General features: G+C 52.6%; 1 protein-coding gene across 3 annotated transcripts in view; it reads left to right on the plus strand.

The window, feature by feature from the left end:
* The window catches only part of WIPI1 (WD repeat domain, phosphoinositide interacting 1), a 41,419-nt gene that overhangs the window by 11,490 nt on the left and 11,920 nt on the right, over positions 1-18,009 (plus strand). For all 3 annotated transcript variants that reach the window (XM_019516428.1, XR_002097072.1, XM_019516415.1), the window contains 9 exons: positions 966-1,135; positions 4,833-4,929; positions 10,984-11,081; positions 11,973-12,065; positions 12,391-12,461; positions 13,789-13,896; positions 15,359-15,523; positions 16,174-16,281; positions 17,377-17,498. In XM_019516428.1, the coding sequence (XP_019371973.1) occupies positions 1,049-1,135; positions 4,833-4,929; positions 10,984-11,081; positions 11,973-12,065; positions 12,391-12,461; positions 13,789-13,896; positions 15,359-15,523; positions 16,174-16,281; positions 17,377-17,498 (949 nt within the window). In that variant the 5' untranslated portion in view covers positions 966-1,048. Of the gene's footprint in view, positions 1-965; positions 1,136-4,832; positions 4,930-10,983; positions 11,082-11,972; positions 12,066-12,390; positions 12,462-13,788; positions 13,897-15,358; positions 15,524-16,173; positions 16,282-17,376; positions 17,499-18,009 lie in introns of those variants that run through there.

Raw genomic sequence — 18,009 nt, forward strand, 5'->3', positions numbered from 1 at the left:
ACCCCCGCCCGCCCAGCGTGCGCTTTTATTAGCCTTGACCTGGGCTGACGCGGTTCACGGTGGGACACGGTTTAGTCCGGCGCGTCCTGACCTGCCGCGCGGTTTGCATCCGCAGCTAAGTTTTAAAAAGCCCTGGAGGCTTTTAGATGCAAACGAAGAGCCGACGCCGCGCGGTCCGCCCGCCTGGGGGGCGCGGGGCACCGGTTAACCCCAGCGGGTTACGGTAGAGTTGGGTCTCACGGTTCAGCGGATGCCACGGACTCCCCCGGCTCCAGGGGCACGGACTGGTTTCAGCCGTCAGGAGCGTTGCCCTTGTGTCTGGCTTATGACGGTGAGAGGGACGCGTAGCACACGCTGGCCGGGTGCTTCCTGACCTGGACCTTCTTTGCGGCGGTCAGGAAGGGTTGGCTGGAGCCCTGTAGCTACAGAGAGCAAAGCCAAGCTTTTTGGCCCAAGGAGGGGGGGAGAAGACTTTATCTAGTTCATGTGTCGGACTTCCATTTCCTTGGGGAAACTGGGGTCCTCCCGAAAAGAGCAGCCGTGCTCGGAGGTCATGGCCGACCCGGCACAGCCTGCTCCATACCTCGGGCGGCCTCCGTCACTCCGTTCCTGCCCTAAGCCAGCTGCAGCCCCCTGACCATCGGGGACACGCGTCCTCCTATTAGGGCATGCCCCCCCCAAGGTAGGACTCCTTCCTATTATCCTGTTCCTCTCGATTCCCTGCAGCTGGAGGGACACCTGCCAGGCTAGCCTCGTGACAGGCACTGCAGGATGGGGCTGATTTATGCATCCTGCCTTCAGAAGAGCAACCACTAACCCCTTCCTGCTTTGGCCTAGCTGACATTATCCGTCGTGCAAACAGAGCTCCCGTGACTCGGCACTGGACCAAGGGATTTCTTTCTTAAAGGGAAACCCCAAGGCCGAGCTGCCGCGCTGACAGCATCCCTTTCTCTCTTGGTGCCCAGATGAAACCCCAGATGTTTACATCGTGGAGCGCCTCTTCTCCAGCAGCCTGGTGGTGGTGGTTAGTCAAAGCAAGCCGCAGCAAATGAACGTCTATCACTTCAAGAAAGGGACGGAGATCTGCAATTATAGCTATTCCAGCAGCATCCTGTCCATCCGGCTGAACCGGCAGGTAAAGGGTGGGGCCTTGTTCACTCAGACCTTAATAGGCAGTAAGTCTGGTTCTCCCTTCCCAGCTGGTTTTACACCATTCTCACTCATCCGCATCCATGCTGGGACGTGCTTTGAACAGCATTCCTTAGCCGCGCTCTGCTCATTTAGGATTTCCAGTCTCTTTCTCCCGTGTCCCTCCACGTAATCTTCCTTCAAATATAGGTCGTAGGGAATAGAGCGTATATTGCGCTACAGAAATAGCCTGCCCGACTGTCTGTAATTAACCGCTCCGAGGTTAGCAGCAGCGAGACCAGCAGTCAGGATCTCCAATAGATGAGCTCTGTCCTGAGCTTCCACCGAAGTTTTGTTTGATTGCAAGCTCCCTGGACCATGGGATGTGCTGGCGTGAAATTGGTCCTAAACTTAACTTTTCCTTGAAACAAAGCTTGTAGTGATAAGTTAAAGCAATGGCAGTTCACAACTTCTCTGGATTGTAGATTGGTATGTTGGAAATTTCAGTTCCACCACTCTGGAAGACCTGTGGTGGCACTAATGTCCCTGGGCACTGTGCTAGTCCATGGAGGATGCCACAGCTGGTGTGCTGGGGTCACTGGCTTGGGGCTCAAGAGGCCCTTTGTGATTCCTGTGGGAGGCAAATTGTAGTTGCTCTGCCTGAGTCCCCTGTCTATGCGGAGGTGATCAGAGCACTTCAGAGGAAAAGTACATTACAGACTGCAAAGCACTGGCACTCTGATAATGGGAGCCAGATAAAAACCAGGTGATAGATTATGTTAGGCATCAAGCAGCAGCCTGAGGGGGCAGCTGCATTGCTTCATCCTGTTAAGTACGCACAACATTTGGAAAACGCACATGGTAAGACCTGGGCCTTTAATGCTATTCTGTATTCAAAGTAATGCAAAAATTATTATAGTCCAGCCCGCATGGGAGCAGGTGGTGTCCTGTCAGCCTGGAATAGGAAAAGAAGGCACTTAAAAGCACCAAAGGGCACTTGACATATGGGGAAAGAGTGTTCTTACTAGTACGTACCTTCTCACACCTGCCACTGTACGCACAAATTTATTGCACATCAGCTCTCCCCAAAGTGTGACACCGACTTCAGCCAGCAGCATGCATGCAGGGCTCCCAGTGACAAAACTGTTGGTTTACCCTGGTATCTGAGCCGGTCTGGAAGAATTAGCAGAAATCCTTGGCTTGCTATGGGGGCTTAATCTGGCCCTTCCTATTCAAGAGTTAATCTGGTAGCAGTTAGGTTTGCCAGGTTACTTGGAAAAGCCTGGGCTTAGATTTCTGCGTGGACACCATGCTGTGTTGTCCAAACTCCATCACATCGTTTGGTAACTGGAAGGTTAGATGAGAAGAGATCCGCTCTTTGATTTAATTTGCCAGTGGAAAATCATTGTTATGCAAACTTGCAAATCCACTTTGCCTGCTACTCAGTCATGGAAACTCTGTGTCCAGCCGCATTATTACTTACATATGGTGGAAACCTAGATGTTTGTGTTCAGCTGGGGATGGGAAGGAGGGTTGCGCTTTGACTCACGAGAAGCAGCACTGGTATTTTAATGTGACCTCCTTGTGTTTTTCTTGGGTTTGCTGAGCTCAAGTCCTACTGCTGAAGCCTTTTGATCTATTCCATGACTGCTTTCCTTTCATATACCTACACTCCCTATTCCTCAGTGTGTAGGTGAAGATGACTAATTTGCTGTCCCTAATTCAGATCATATAACAAATTCTATGGAGCAGTAAGCAAGAGAAATGATCCAGACCATTTAATGTGTGATAACAGATCTGGAGTGCTGGCCCCATCTTGTTAAACAAGAAATAAAGATGTTTTTGCCAGGTCTCAGCCATTTCAGAAGCTCGATCCTTCTCGGATTAAGTTTGCATTGCTCTGCGCTGGTGCAGTCTCTCCTGCCAGTGCAAAGTAAGGGTACAACCAAGGGTACACACTGTGGTTCTCATGTGATCAGGTTTATTCTGTAAAGCACTGCACAGGGTGGGGGGAGAAGGGAAATGGAGAGCTAGGCTTTGAAACTCCCTGCAGACTTGTTCAGCCAGCCATGTCAATCTTCTCTCCTTTCAGCTGTCTGTTCCCAACACTCATCTACCATCTCCCTCCTGCCTGTTCCCTCCCAGCATCTTTCTTCTCCTGGTACAAGGAATTTGCCTCCCATGGCTCTCCATCTCGCATCTGAATGCATATTAGCGTCCTGGCCTTCTAGGGTAATGCCATTGTGGTGCTGAATTCTGCAAAGCCTCATGAGACCTTTGAAGGAAATCTGCTGAGTAAATATTAGTTTGATAGTCTTGGTTTTGCAGCTGACAGCTGCAACTCCAGAAAGCACCACTGAAATTATGCTACATTTCAGCCTCCTCCTTAGTCCTTGGTGGCTGTCTGAAACAAAGCCTTGGATGCTGTGGTTAGCAGGAATAGAAATGCCCCGTACGCAAAGGGCTGGATTTCAAGTGGCAGTGGGTCAAGCCTGCAGTCATGTGCTAAGGCGGAGGTTTTCAAGTGGCAGGTGGCTAAACTAAGTAGCTAGAATCCAGATTTAGACTTTAAATAAGTGGTCTGATTTCTAGCAGGGAGGAAGCTTCCCAAGTGTGGATCCTGCTCGGCTTCAGGCACACATGTTCTGGCCTCACCTTCCACTCCCAGGTTTTCAAAGGTGCCACTTCCACCACCTAAGTGGGAGCCATGCATGCTCTTGACGAGGTCCAGAGCTTGTTCTCTTGTTAGCATCAGCACAAAGTACGCTGGCAGCAATGCAAGGAGAATACAGCTCTCGCTGCGAGCGACTGGGGAAGTGTTGCCTTAATGTTAACATTGTAGGAACACTGGGTGCAGTTTTGTGTGTTTTATTTTCCTGTTTCATCCCCTTAGTTTAGCAGCCCTTGCCTTGGCAGCTGGCACTGTAGAGGTGAATGAAGGGGAGCACACAGTCCCTTTCACACCCACTGTCTCCACTGAGAAAAACATCCATGCTGCCACACGGATGACTCCCATCCCTCATTTGAATGCAGTCTCTTTGCACAGCCTCCCCCAAGTCATCCTTGCCTCCAGAGGAGGAAGCAAAAGATAGATTCATGCCACAGAGGCCAAGTGAGAAATAAAAGGGTGGGAGGCTTTTGTTTCACTAAGCTCGTCCCTTAGGCCCTGGAGTGGAGAGTACTGGAAGCCCCATTGCTTGGGGGCTTTCATGCTAACCCAGGCAATGTTCTGGCAAGTGTCCTGTGGGGACTGGCTTGTTACTCAGGAAACCAAAATGTTAAAATGAAAAGCAGAGGTGCTAGTCGGAGCTGAAACTGTTGGGTATCAAGGGATTGCAGTTGTGGGCCAAACAAGCCTTAGCATTCACCCTGCCCGGCATCTCTTCAAGTAGTCTGTTGCATTGGCTCTTTGCAGGAGAATGCAAGAGAGATGGAGATGTTTCATTTAATTTCCAAAGTAAGGCCAGTGTGGCAGCCCTGTGTAGGGCAAAGTGGAGGGCTTCTCAGCCACAAAATAATTGGGAGCAAGAGCATCACATTTCCTTTCCACATGGGAGTTTACCAGATGCCCGGTGGCTTCCTGATTGCCAGGGCTTCAGTGAGCAAATGATGAATGCAGCTGGTGCCTGGTGATATGTCCATGATGTATGTGTGTGTGACGGCCAGGTTAACTAGCTGTGGTTCTGTCTGCTGGGTTTTTGCAGAGGCTGATCGTTTGCCTGGAGGAGTCTATTTATATTCATAACATTAAGGACATGAAGCTTTTGAAGACTATCCTAGATACACCTCCAAATGCAACAGGTAAGCCAATGAGCCTGGATCAAAGAGAGAAAAAACAACTGGCCAGGCATTCTGCAGACAGCAGCAGAGACCAGAGCCTTACCATGAGCAGCTGAGCCAACCCACTGTTTACACTAGCAGCGAGACTCCAGAAGTGCAAGGAAGGTAGGAAATGTCACCAGTGGCCTGAATTTGACCCAGTATCTGCTGGGATTACACAGTTGAGTGGCTATATTATGACTGCATCAAGTTACAAGGAAACTGTTTAACTGAAGGGCTTAACCAGCATGCAGAAATGCTGTTCCACTGACGACTCCTCCCATTCAAGAGTTAAAGCTACAGGTCTGCCCAAGTTGATCCAGGCCATGTGACTAAGACAGGCCAGCTTCTGTAGCCAGTGACGTGGCCACCCTTGACTTCCCAGGTGTCCATTACAGCCAGGTGGGCTCAGGGCAGGCAGCAGCATGGTGCTTCACTCTCCTGCTTTCTGGAGCTGCAGCAGGATGCTGTAACTGCACTGCAGCCCCCTCCCTGGGTTTTCACAATACAAGGGAGCAAGTGTGCCTTGAAATTCCCAAACCCTGTTGACTCTGACTGACCTTGACACAGTAGTTTTGGGAAGAGGAAGGACTTCCCCTCCCTGAGCATAAGGGTTTGAGCTGCAGCCTGCAGGGTGCATGGTGTCCGGGTGCTTGGATGCCAGAAATCAGACTGCCCTGACCCCTGACAGGCAGTCCTCTGTCCTAAGCACCCACTTCCCATTTCCACCGTAGCTGCATTCATCCTTACTGCCCCTGGCCCCACCTCATGCCATCCTAACTCAGCCCATGTGTAATGGAGAGCTCCCACCCTACCCCAGAGCTTGCCTTCGCTCTTAGCTCAAGCAGCACAGTTTGGGAGTAGAACCACAGCAGCTTAACCACATGCACTGGCTACCTCCTAGGTACCAAGATTAGCATTTCCCCATTCAGGACTTCCTGCCCTTCTTTCTCAGCATCTTGCTTCAGAGATGTCCTCAGCCTGTGCAAATGAGACCCACCCTCTTGACCGCAGGCAGGGTAAGTCAGCAAGACAGCTTTACACCTCCACAGTGTCTTGGCAGCTTGACACCCAATACCAGACCTGTGCTCAGACAGTGCCCTGGATTCTCTCTAGGCCAGTGCACGTCCTCAGAGAGTCTCTCAGCTGATTACCGAGGCAGATGCTCCCTTGTCGGGCGCCTGCCAGGGGCAGCCCACTGATTAGTATGCTGTATAGGGGACAGTGCATGGCCAGGGAAAGCGCCAGTTCAGCGATTCTCAACTTGAGCGCTGTGAAACGCTGGGGCACAGCAAGTTCCTTTTAAGGGCGCTGCAGAGTGCCACACAGTGTTCGCACTGTTAGGTGTGCAAATGCCTACGCATGATTCACAAGTGAAACCCAGAGATTACCAGTAGGAATCCGGAGTGTCAAAGCCGTTCTGTCCCGTTGTGGTCTCTTTGCAAGAGAACAGTTGCTCTGTTATTTTTCTGTAGTCAAAAAATGACCGAAAGCCAAGAGCTGACACTTTGAGGGGCCGTGTCTTGAGTTTAAAAAGAGTGAGCACCACTGCGCTAATTCAGCACGTGTCTAAGCAGCATCTGCTGGAGGAGGTCCTGTGGAGAGTGGGCCATGGTACATCTCAAGGACCAACCTCAAGGGAGGGCCTGGGGCTTTAAAATCTCTCATTCCTTGGGTGATTCCAGCTCTCCTGCTAGGCCACAAGCTGTTGCTGCAATGGGAGGGCAGTGCTGGGCATTTGGGCCAGGACCCATGGTGCATTGTTGCAACATGACAGCAGGTTGCAGCATCCCCTGGGGCACCTTTTGCTGTAGTCACAGACACAGTTCACCACCTGGGACAAACGTTGGGCTCCTCAGCTTCCAAGAGACGCAGCTCCGGGCATCCATATTGCCCTACTTCAGCCCCTGGACAGATGGCCCTGTGCTGCGGATTAAACGCTAATGCTTCAAATGTCACTGAACGATCCCCATGCAGAGGATGCAAGCTGCCAGGCTTGAGGCTGTTCTTGAGGATCATAACATGGTGCGATAACTTTGCTTCAGAAGCCACGGCCCGTGATGCGGATGGCAGTAAGCTGAGGAGCCAAGATACTGCTGATGTTGCTAGACAGAGAGAGCACCCTCTCAGGTCCTGAATACCCGTGCACGGAGACGTGGAGCTGTCATTGAAAGGATGAGCACAATGCTGCCTCTGATGTGGGCCCTGACACTTAAAGCTCAGCTTTCACATGCAAACCTGCCGTGGGCAGTGTCCTGTAGGGCCCTGAGGAGGTTGCTGCCCAGGTGAGCAATGACCTGGACTGACGTGTGTGGCACCCGATTTCTTCCCTGACTGCACCCAGTCTCTGGTGCCTTGCACGAGAAACAGGTTCAGGATTGGTGCCAGTGGGTCCTCCACCCTCAGCTGTCCATCACTGTTGGCAAAGGTGCCCAGAGGGGTCTTGCAACCTGGCAGAGCTGTTCCAGCAGGAGCAGGCAAGCACCTTTCATAACCCCCCCCGCCATGAGCCAGGGTTGGCACAAACACATTTCCTGCCCTGGTTGCACGTGGTGCCTTTCCAGGAAGGCTGCATGGCCCTTTCGGCAAGGTATGACAGCAATTTCCTCAACGTGGGGCAGTTGTGAAACGCCCCGAGTGGGGGAGCTGATAACTGTTGCTGGCAGGTCCCTGGCAGGAGATGGGTTGCATAGCGCTCCTCTGGGAGGGAGCTGCCCACGGAGATTTGCAAACCACTTGGAGGGACAGAAGGAAGCCCAGCCCTCTGCTACAGCCACGGGAAATGAAAGAAAGGCCCCTATTAAGTGCTTCAAAGGCGTACGGCAAGGCTGGTCTCAGGCAGGATGGAGGCTCCTCCATCGACAGCGCACAAGCCCAGGTTCACGCTGGCTACAGGATGCACAACTGTGTCCTCAGGACAGAATCCCTGCTGCTGCGCTATAGGATGGTGGTGGTGTGTTAAATTAGGTGGACGCATTGCTGTGCCTCTCCCTGGAGCCTGCTGCCCAACATGCTGTGGGGGCCGGGAGGGGCCTTGTTGCTGTGTGTCTCGAAACTGAGCCACTTGCTGCTGTTTCCCTCGTCTCCATTTTGGGGGCAGTGGAACGTACCTAATCTGGCACTCGGCCTTGCTGCTGCCTTAGTTTGCCCTCTGATTGTCTAGGACCCACTCACAGGCTCTCCTCATATGAGATGACACCCCCCGATGATCATCCAGATGATGTCCAGTCCAAGGCAAACCTAGTCTCCCCTGGCTCCACAGCTGTGGCAGACAGTTGTTGCTCCAGGCAGCCCCCAGCCTGCCAGCAGTCCTTAGGGTGGCATGCAGCCAGCCACCTTTGCATCCATCCCGGCCAGCACCAGGAACTGGGCCCATGACTGCATGGCCTGGGAGCCCTCTACCATGCAGCACTCTGAGATAAGCCTACCCCACACCCTTGGAGAATTGCTGACCCATGCATCTCCTCTGCAACGATCCCTTCCTTTGTGCATCTTTGAGGTCAGCTCAGGGTGTTCATATTCTTATTTTTGCCCAGCTTGGTTTCCTGTTTGAGTCTCCCAGACAGGCTGCTTGCAGGATGCTGCCGACTCCAAATGCAGTTGGCTTAGACTTGCTTGCACCTTCTCTAGCCCCAGAGTTTCAAGATAATAGCTTCACTGTCTGCTCTCTCTCTTTAAATGGGGAAGGCGTTCATCTGGAGAAGCCTCTTCCCTTTTCAGCTCTTCTCTGCAGTTCCCTCCCATCTCAGCCAGGTCAGGCTTGATGTGCTGCTCTGCATTGTTTTTAAATGCAGTTTCCCAAGGCTGGCAGATCATAGCCTCGCACAGCACTATCAGCGGCACCGTGCAAACGCCCTGTTCTGAGGAGTGGTCTCTTAGGCTCTGGGATGCTGCTGCGGTTCCCCTTCTCCACCTAGGGTCTTTTGTTCTTTCTACACAACGATGTTGAACAGTATTTCTCATCCATGTTAGACTCACAGCTGCCCTCAGAAAATGCCAGCTCTTCACTTTCCCCTGTTTTTTGACTGTTGAAAAATAACAGCAATTCTTGTGTTGCAGAAAACCCAGGCAAGGCAGAATAGTTTGGACACTGGAAACCTGGACATCCCTGGGTTTATCTTGTGAGCCATGTTTGCACACCTAAGTGCTGCTGTTGCATGGCACCCTGCAGCACCCTTGCAAGGATCTTGTGGCACCCCAGGGTGGTCTAAACAACAGCTTTGGCTGGGCATTTGCCAAGGCAGCATCCTGGCATGATGATGTGTGCCTAGGCCTTTTCTGTTTGGGGAGCAGAGCATGATGACCCGCTCCTGATAGACTTTGTGCTTGGCTCCCAAACGTGTGTCAATATGACACATGTTTGGGGAGCCAAGCACAAAGTCTATCAGGAGTGGTGATAGCCTTCGACCCCGCAGCTCAGCCGCATGTGACATCTTCCACACTGTGCTCTTCATCCAGGCTGCCTGGGAAATCCCGGTGCTGACAGGGTCACAGTGCCTGCAAGTTGTAATAGCAGTGGTTGCAGTAATGGCATCAGTTCTTCACTCATAAGCTGGGGAAGCACTGCCCTGTCTCGCTGCGGTGTTGGGAGAACAAAAGCATTACAGACTGGGTCGCGCAGGAGCTGCAATATTGAGGGCTGTGCAAGTAAGATAGATAACGCTGAAAGCCTCCTTCCCAATTAACAAGCACCCAGATTCCCCTCCTTTCTAGCCAGATATTGCTAGAAGTTGGCATGTGAAATACTGATGGAGTTGGGCTGGCTCAGCCCGTGGGTTGCTTTGTGCAAGCCCTGACAACAGGCTCAAAGGAGCCCTGAAGAGAAAATACAATGTGTGATACTTAGAGGACGGTGGGCACTGGACCAGGACTCGAGTGCTTTGGGGTCCCTTCCCAGTTCTGCCACCACCACCTCTCTGCATAACCTATGGCAAGTCACTTAATCTACCCTGTGCCTTCATTCCCCTCAGGAAAATGGGGATAATGCTCCTGTACCATGTGGTGGCACTGGGAACACAACCTCTACACAAACGCTCATAGTATGGGAAACAAGCAGGAGGAACTTCCCCTCCTGCTAGCTGGCACCAACCCAGACATAGTGGGGCTCACTGAAACGTGGTGGGACCCAACGCATGACTGGGCGGTGAATATCAAGGGCTATCGGCTGTACAGGAGGGACAGGACAGGGAGGAAAGGCGGGGGTGTGGCGCTCTACGTCAAGGAGGAATACACATCCTCACCAGGTAGCACAGAGTCAGAGGAGGGGCACACGGAAGTGCTCTGGGTCCGAATACAAGGCAGTCGCGGGGAAAGAGACTTAATAGTGGGGGTCTACTACAGACCCCCCAACCAAGGGGAAGAGCTCAACCAGGAATTCTCCAGTCAGCTCACGGAGGTAGTTGGGTCAAAGGACGTCGTCATCATGGGTGACCTGAACTTTCCAGACATCTGCTGGGAAGAGCAGTCAGCCAGGTCTGACCGCTCACATAGGTTCCTAGCCCAAATGCAGGACCTCCATCTAACCCAGGAGGTGCACAGCCCCACCGGGGAGACGCCTTGTTGGACCTGGTGCTGGCCACGGGCGACGACCTGGTGCGGGGGCTGCGGGTGCTCGACCATCTGGGCGACAGCGATCGTTGCCTGCTGGAACTCACCATCCAGCGCAAGGTGGCAAAGGCCTGCAGCAAGGCAGCAGCCCTGGATTTCAGGAGGGCGGACTTCAATGAGCTACAGAGAATAGTCAGGGAAGCACTGAGGTCCTGGAGGGCTAGTGATGCAGGCGGTGCAAGGGTCTAGGCAGGGGGAAATCAGAAGCATTTAAAGGGGCAAGCTGCTTTCCAGGGCAGAGCCGTATCCCCACGTGCCAGTAGGTGTCGGCAGAGGCCAGAAGTTTCCCGTGGGTTTTCCATGCAGCAAGTGTCCGGCTGCCAGTCCTTGGAAATGATGCCACTTCCCACATCCAGTGCTTCTCTTGTTATTCCTGTGCTTGCCCTGTACCCGGCAATATCCTCAGCTGTGTTTTCTTTGGCTTGCTAGGTTTATGTGCGCTTTCTATTAACCATTCCAACTCCTACTTGGCGTACCCTGGCAGCTCGACGACTGGGGAAATCGTGCTTTATGACGGAAATCATTTGGTAGGTGTGAACCGACGAGAGGGTTCCCGGGCTTGCACACACTGAAAACAATCTGTCTTGGATAAACAAGCTTAGGCTCAGAAAAGCCCAGCAAATCCACACTGCTGCACTGCATGGGAATCTAGCCCCAGACTGTGGAGCTGGGGGGGGGGGGGCAGTCTACACTTCTGCTCACTCACACCCCAGACACAGCTCAACTGGTCCTGAGAGCAATGCAGCTGGATTTAGGGTCCGAATCATGCTAAGCAACTCTGAACTTCATATGAGGAAGGAAACCAGCATTCCTGCCCTGCATGCAGAAAGGGGCAGCTTGGGAGAAATGCATGGTTGAATGGCCCAGGGTAGAACAAGGAGAGGCAGTGAGCAAGCGTGAGAAGAAGCGTGTAACTAGGAGTGCTCACAGCCCCTCACTCAGCCCTCACTATTTTCTCTCGGGGTGAAATCCCATGCTTGAAAAACTGAGTTACCTCGAAGGTGAGCGAGACCTGGAACTCAGCTCTGCCTGGGCATGAAAAAGTACCAGGCATCGAAGGAGAAAGGGACCAGGGCATTGGCTACACTATGCTCTGATCCAGAACTGCTAAAGGACTTGTGAGTGCTGGGCATTTCTTGGGATCAAGCCCAAGAAATGCTGATGCTGCCTGGTGGCTGCAGGAGGTGGGCTGGAGGGACAGAAATGAGTGAATGCCTGAATTTAGAGGTGAGCAGAGGTGGCACAGGAGGAACATCCGTGGCATGAGTGCAAGTGCAGAGGAGAGAGCACAGTCCCACTCGTGCTCTGGAAAGGACAGCCTGAACAGCAGGCGAGCTTGGGTCTGGAGGGTAGAAGAGGCTAAAACAGGGCAGGAGACGGTACTGCTGTTTGGGTTCATGTTCCCTTTCCATCCACAGAAAACTGTCTGCACGATCCCTGCCCACGACGGGCCCCTGGCTGCGCTTACCTTCAACTCTGCTGGATCAAAGCTGGCAAGCGCTTCAGAGAAAGTGAGTGAGAGGTCTGCTGCAGACTTGCCCAGCATGCCGGCCAGGCTCAAGCAGCATGTCTGCAGAGAAGGGTGGGCAAGGCCAGATCCTTTCTGGGCTGGTTCAATGTGGTTCTGTTTTAGAAAGGTCTAGCTCCGGTCTTGAATAAGGGGAGCGGCAGGGACAGGTGCGATGGCCTTGTCAAGCCAGAGAGCTGATGTTGCTTTGCACAGGTCCCTGGGTGGGAAGATGGAGATGGCTTCTGCGTGTTGGACTTTCCCCAGGAAAGCCACGGGGAGGAGGCTTTTTCTGCTTGCTGTGTGACCTCCCCTCTGCACTTTTGCAGGGCACCGTCATCCGTGTGTTCTCCGTGCCTGAAGGGCAAAAGCTGTACGAATTCAGGAGAGGAATGAAGAGGTCAGTTTTGCTCCTTCGACTCGGTGACATGCTTCGATCAAGTAGCGATCTTACCCACTTTCTGTGCCAGGGCAGTCCTCACCATTTATGCTTCCTTCCAGCCCAGTGAAGTACCTCTGTGCTTCAGTCCCCTGAATGCTGCCTTTTGCCCAGCACTGGCAGGCGCTTGCTTCCTAGGCATGGTATTGCTGGCAGGCTTTCCCTCCTGTCCCCTCAGCTGTGGGAGGAAGCTGGATCCAGGTAGCACCAGAAGGTCGCAGATCCATGGGGAGGGCCTTGAGAAGCATCCTGGAGCCATGAAGCCGTTTTGCTTTGGCTGTGTGTAGTGATTCCCACCTGCCCCTTGCAGAAGACGGTGGTTGCAGAGGATGGGAGCGCTTTCAGTGCCCCGACTCCATGTTCTTTCCTGCTTGAAGTAGTGAAGTCAAGATAGACAGTGTACTGATTATGGTGTTAAATGCTGCTGTTGTGATTCAGTTTGGGGTTTACCTCCATTTTGCCCAAGTATAAACACCTACAAAGCAGGGGCCTCTGCCTGGCGGGGGAAGAGAGGCGTATCTGAATTGTCCCATGCCTTGGTCAGAAGTTTTGGGTCATCACATCGAGTTCTTCATCAACACTGCAGCCCTGCTAAGCTGGAAAACTCTACTGCTTTAGCTATTATTAGTAACACATTGTATTTGCTATGCGAAGGGGATCAAGCAGCGTCAGTAGAAGGCCCCTTTAAATTCTCATACCTGCATATACACACAGGACCATGCCTGCCTGTCGGTTCCCCAACCATCCCGACACATCCCAGTACAAAGTGAGAGTATAGGCCTGGCCTCAGCAGCACCAGCAAGGAGCAGCCCTCCCTGCTGATCAGCAAACTCTGATCTGAGCATGGTGCCCTCTCCTTGCCCTCTACTCCCCACTTTCCATGGCACCAACTCCTGCCAGAAGCTGTCCTGCTCCTGCCCTTTGGTTTGCCCCTTGCTGGGCGGCTGGGGGATGCTGACAGCCATGTCACATCTGGCAGGTTCCCCAATGCACTGTGCCTCTGATCTGGCATCCTTACTGGAGGGGGGGGAAATAGGGCTGCAGCTCCATTTTCAGGCAGACCTCTTGGGTGGGGCTTAGTGTGACCAGCAGCACCCCCAGTCCAAGCTAATTATGTGCAACCCCAGCTTTCTTGCCAGTGTGGCAACGCCTGAGTGGGCAGGAGGCTTGGCCAGTCTCTGCCTCCTCCTCATCCCCTGCCAACAGGGAGGATCTGTAGTTGTCTGCAGTGGCGCTTGGTTAGTGGTGGGCTATGAAATAACCAGCCCCCTTGCTTTCCTGGCCACAGGTATGTGAACATCAGCTCTCTTGTGTTCAGCATGGACTCGCAGTTCCTCTGTGCTTCAAGCAACACTGAGACTGTGCACATCTTTAAACTGGAACATCTCACAGACAGGTGAGGGGCTCTGAGCCACACTGCATAACCCAGGGACTCTCTTTTCCTCTGCAAGGCGTAGTCGCACACTCCTGCTACCCTGTAATCAGGCCTCAGACTTTGCCCTCAGTGACACCAGCAGCAAACTGCCTCAGTGGCTTAATACTCTCAAGGATTTGCTGCTTTGGAAACATGGCCTGTATTCCTGCTGGTAGCTGTCACAGCCCGAGGCACATTGTGGGCTTGCCTTTCTTTGGCTTTGCCCACCTCTTGCTTCCATGGCTCCCTGCCAGCGCTCGACATTGTTGAGCAAGGCTACCCCTCTCAGCAGGGTGCTGCTGATGTCAGAGTTGCTATAGCAAATGTAGGCAGTGTTGCTAAGAAGCTGCTGGGTGCATGGCACTGGAAGCAGGGGAAGGGTCTTGCTGCAGGTGGTCAAGTGCTTAGCTGGCCACCAGGTTCAGGCAATTCACCTACTGGGAGCTTTTCCATCACCTGCGGAAGCTTGTCACAACTTGCTGCACTGAACTGGATCCACAGTAGGTCTGGGACCGCAGCACAAGCCTGCCCTGGTACGGCAGGTGATAGAAAACGTTGCTACCCTGATTCCTTAATTCAGCTGCTGCTCTGAGGTTGCTTCAGCTGGGGAGGTGCAAATGAGGGATTTGGGAAACATTTCCTGTAGTGCCTGTCTGTCCAGGCCAGCTCTTCACTGCAGCATGAGAGGTCTGTGCATTGCTGCAAGTGGGGAGCCTATCCCCCCTCAGAGTCCAAAGCGCTCTGCAGGAGGCCCAATACCACTGTCAGAGATATGCTATCCTCAAGGATCAGGTGAGGGCACGAGGGACTGTTTTAAAGCAAGACCAGGGCAGCTGCCAAATCCAGTAGCATGGAGCAGCCTGTATTTCAGGCTAGTGTGATAAACGGGTGCGCTGCTCATGAAGTCACGCCCACTTCCATCCTCTGACCACAGGCCAGAGTTAGTCTGCCCTGGCAACCTGGCCCATCTGCATGCTCATAAAGCCTTAAGAGTTGCAGACTAAATGTCTGGTCTTAGGTTTCTTCTGGCCAAACTTGTGGAATAACACGTTACTTTCCCCCCAGTCACCCTCCTGGCAAAGGTGAGGGCACAGACTATGCCTGGGCTGGCATATTTTAACATGAAAGCAGGGTCTGCATGACTGGCCATACCCAGCAAACCAGCTTGCAAAAGTCTCCATGGGAGGGGGAATGTGCAGAAATCCCCAGCAGGGCACTGCCCTTGCCTAGTCAGCAAACCATGTTGATAGGGCTAAGAAGTTATGCAAAAGTGGTTCAGGAAACTCTTGCATGCAGTTGCACCAGCTGGCCAAGGGCAACTTGATGCATAGCTATTTCAATCTAGATGTACTTGCTAAGTAGCTGCAGCCCATGTGGTTTTGCTGATGGTAGTTGCGGTAGGCACTGCACACAGCCCAAGTGACAATTGTTCTCTTGCCCCCAGCCGGCCAGAAGAGCCTCCAACTTGGAGCGGTTACATGGGGAAGATGTTCATGGCAGCTACCAACTACCTCCCCTCTCAAGTGTCAGGCATGATGAGCCAGGACCGAGCCTTTGCCACTGTCCGTTTGAACTTCTCGGGACAAAGGAACATCTGCGTGCTTTCCACGTATGTAAGAGCATCTGTATGCTTATGCCCCAGTGGCTTGCAGAGGGTACCCTGCACACACAGGTTTTGTTTCCTGATACAGCACCTTCACTGTTGTGGGCCAGCAGAGAAGGGGGCAGCATCTCCTGGGGCTAGACTGCCTTCTCCAAACCTCCTGGGCATGTGATGCCTCTGGGGGGAGGTACAGACCAGGCCCTCTGCAGGCCTTGCCCTCCCCACTCGCACTTAGGCTTGGTCAGTGCACAAACTTGCACCAGCTTAATTAAGCCAAAGCAAAGACCCATGTGGATATGCCAACTACAGAAGGCTAGCCATTACACAGGATTATTGCAAGCTTCTTCATCATGAGCTGAACTGAAATAGGTCTGATTTAAACTGAAATAAGAGTGTTTCCACGGGCTTTTGCACTGGTTTAACTACATCTGTTGCAAATGATGCCTTAGCTGGAGGTGCCATTTACTCCCAAACTCTGATCCTTCCTGAGCACAGATGAAAAGTGTTACCCCAAACTTGAGGGGGTGGGGTAATCCCTGCCAGCCCACCCCCAGTTCCTGACCTGGCCTTGACAGATTTAACCCCTTGTCTCCCTGCTGAGGCCACCTTCCTATGTTGATGTTAGCATGTAGGTCCATGAGTTCATTTTTCATTAGGATCCAGAAGCTGCCTCGACTGTTGGTTACCACATCAGATGGACACCTTTATATCTACAATCTGGACTCTCAAGATGGAGGAGAGTGCATCTTGATTAAGAAACACAGGTAACTGCATCCCAGATGCTCAGATACACCAAACATGTTTCATGTATGGCCTGTATCTTTAAAGCATAGAAAAAGCATAGACAACCTGGCTGAGAGCTGATTTCTTTTTTGGATGGGGAAAGTAAGTAGCCTGTCCCTCAGGAGAGGCTTTATCCAGCTTTTAAATCCTCTGGTCCTCATTGCACCGTGCCACAGGCATGTGTGATAGCAGAAGGAAATGACCCCTGTATGGCAGGGACAGGAGCACTAGATTTAATGCCATCTCCGTGCTACAGAATGACGGGACAGGGTTGATTGTGCCGAGCTGGCAGGCAACCTCTGTAAATAAATGCACACAAGCAAGCAGCTGCAAAGGCAGCCCTTCCAGGTAGTTGTGTAATTTGTATGCAAATGTGAATGACATAACCCAGCGGCGCTACCCTGTGGGTTGGGTTTGAGATGGGTTGTATCCTGAGCACTGGCTGGGCCAGCTGGCAGGCACATGCCAGCAGTCTGCTAGGTCCAAAAAACAAACACACTTGAAAGCTAAGCAGCCCAGAGTACAGCGTACTCCACCCTGCCTGGGTCATTCAAACACCCATGACACCTGTGTTGTCTTGCCACATACCTACTACCCAGAGCTGGCACCAGAGTGGGTGTTTTGACCTAACTTCTAGTCTCCTTATTTAGGAATATTGGCCTGGCAAGGACCTTCAGGGTCACTGAGTGCATTTGCCAGCCACTGCAGGCAACCAGGCCCTGTATTCCTCCCACGGCACTACTGGAAGACTGTTCCCAAACCCCTCTAAAACGTGCTCCTAATTTCCAACCTAAATTCATCCACAACCAGTTCATACCCATCTTCTTGTGCTTGCATTGTCGGCTTCCCTAGTTCTTGCCCCCCCCCCGCCCATGTACTTAGAGGGCAGGCAGAGCCCTTTTGTCCTGATGTTGTGTAGCATTGTTGGCATGTGGAGGGGACTTCAGATGAATGGGTTACCTTGACCCTGCACCGCCATTACTGTGTGATGGGCCTGGGGGTGGTCAGGATTATTGCAGGGGGGAGTGCAGTTTCCAAGCTAATTTTTTCCCCCTTGGTTGCTTCCATGCAATTAGTCTGCTTGGGCCAAGGAAGATGGAAGAGAACAAAGAAAATGACCTCCGGCCTCCATTACCTCAGTCCTACGCAGCAACAGTAGCCAGACAGAGTACGATGCCTTCGACCTCGTCCATGCCAGGTGAGAGCAAGCTGGGTATGCTGGCTGCAGGCTGAGTGCTGGCGGGCTCCCGCGGTGAATTCGTCCATTACTGAGCAGGGGGTTCCCCTGCGTCTGCATCAGCAGTTTCCACAAGTGCAGCCTGTGCAGCAGGTCGAGGAGGTTTGTTAACCGAGGGCATATTCCTGATTCCTGCTACTGGCTCAAACCAAAGTAGTTCTTATGCTTCCCAGGGGTCTGTCAGGACCTTCTGGCACCTAGCTGATTGCAGGATGTAGCTTCACTGCAAATGAAAGCCCGTTCTCCTGTGCTGGCCTGCTCCCTACCCCACTCCATGGTAGCATGACCGATTCTAATAGCGCAGGAGGATGCCATCATGATCAGAGTGGATATCCACACATCCTCCCTCGGATCCTCCTCTCCAATACTCTTTGTTACTCTGGGCAAGTCACTTAACCCTTGTGCCTTGAATGAAAATGCAGATCTGTAAGCTGAATCTGGCTCAGGAGAGTTGTGAGTTTAGATATTAATA

This window comes from Gavialis gangeticus, unplaced genomic scaffold (genome assembly GCF_001723915.1).
Source record: "Gavialis gangeticus isolate Ggan-Ray unplaced genomic scaffold, GavGan_comp1, whole genome shotgun sequence".
Taxonomy (NCBI): domain Eukaryota; kingdom Metazoa; phylum Chordata; order Crocodylia; family Gavialidae; genus Gavialis; species Gavialis gangeticus.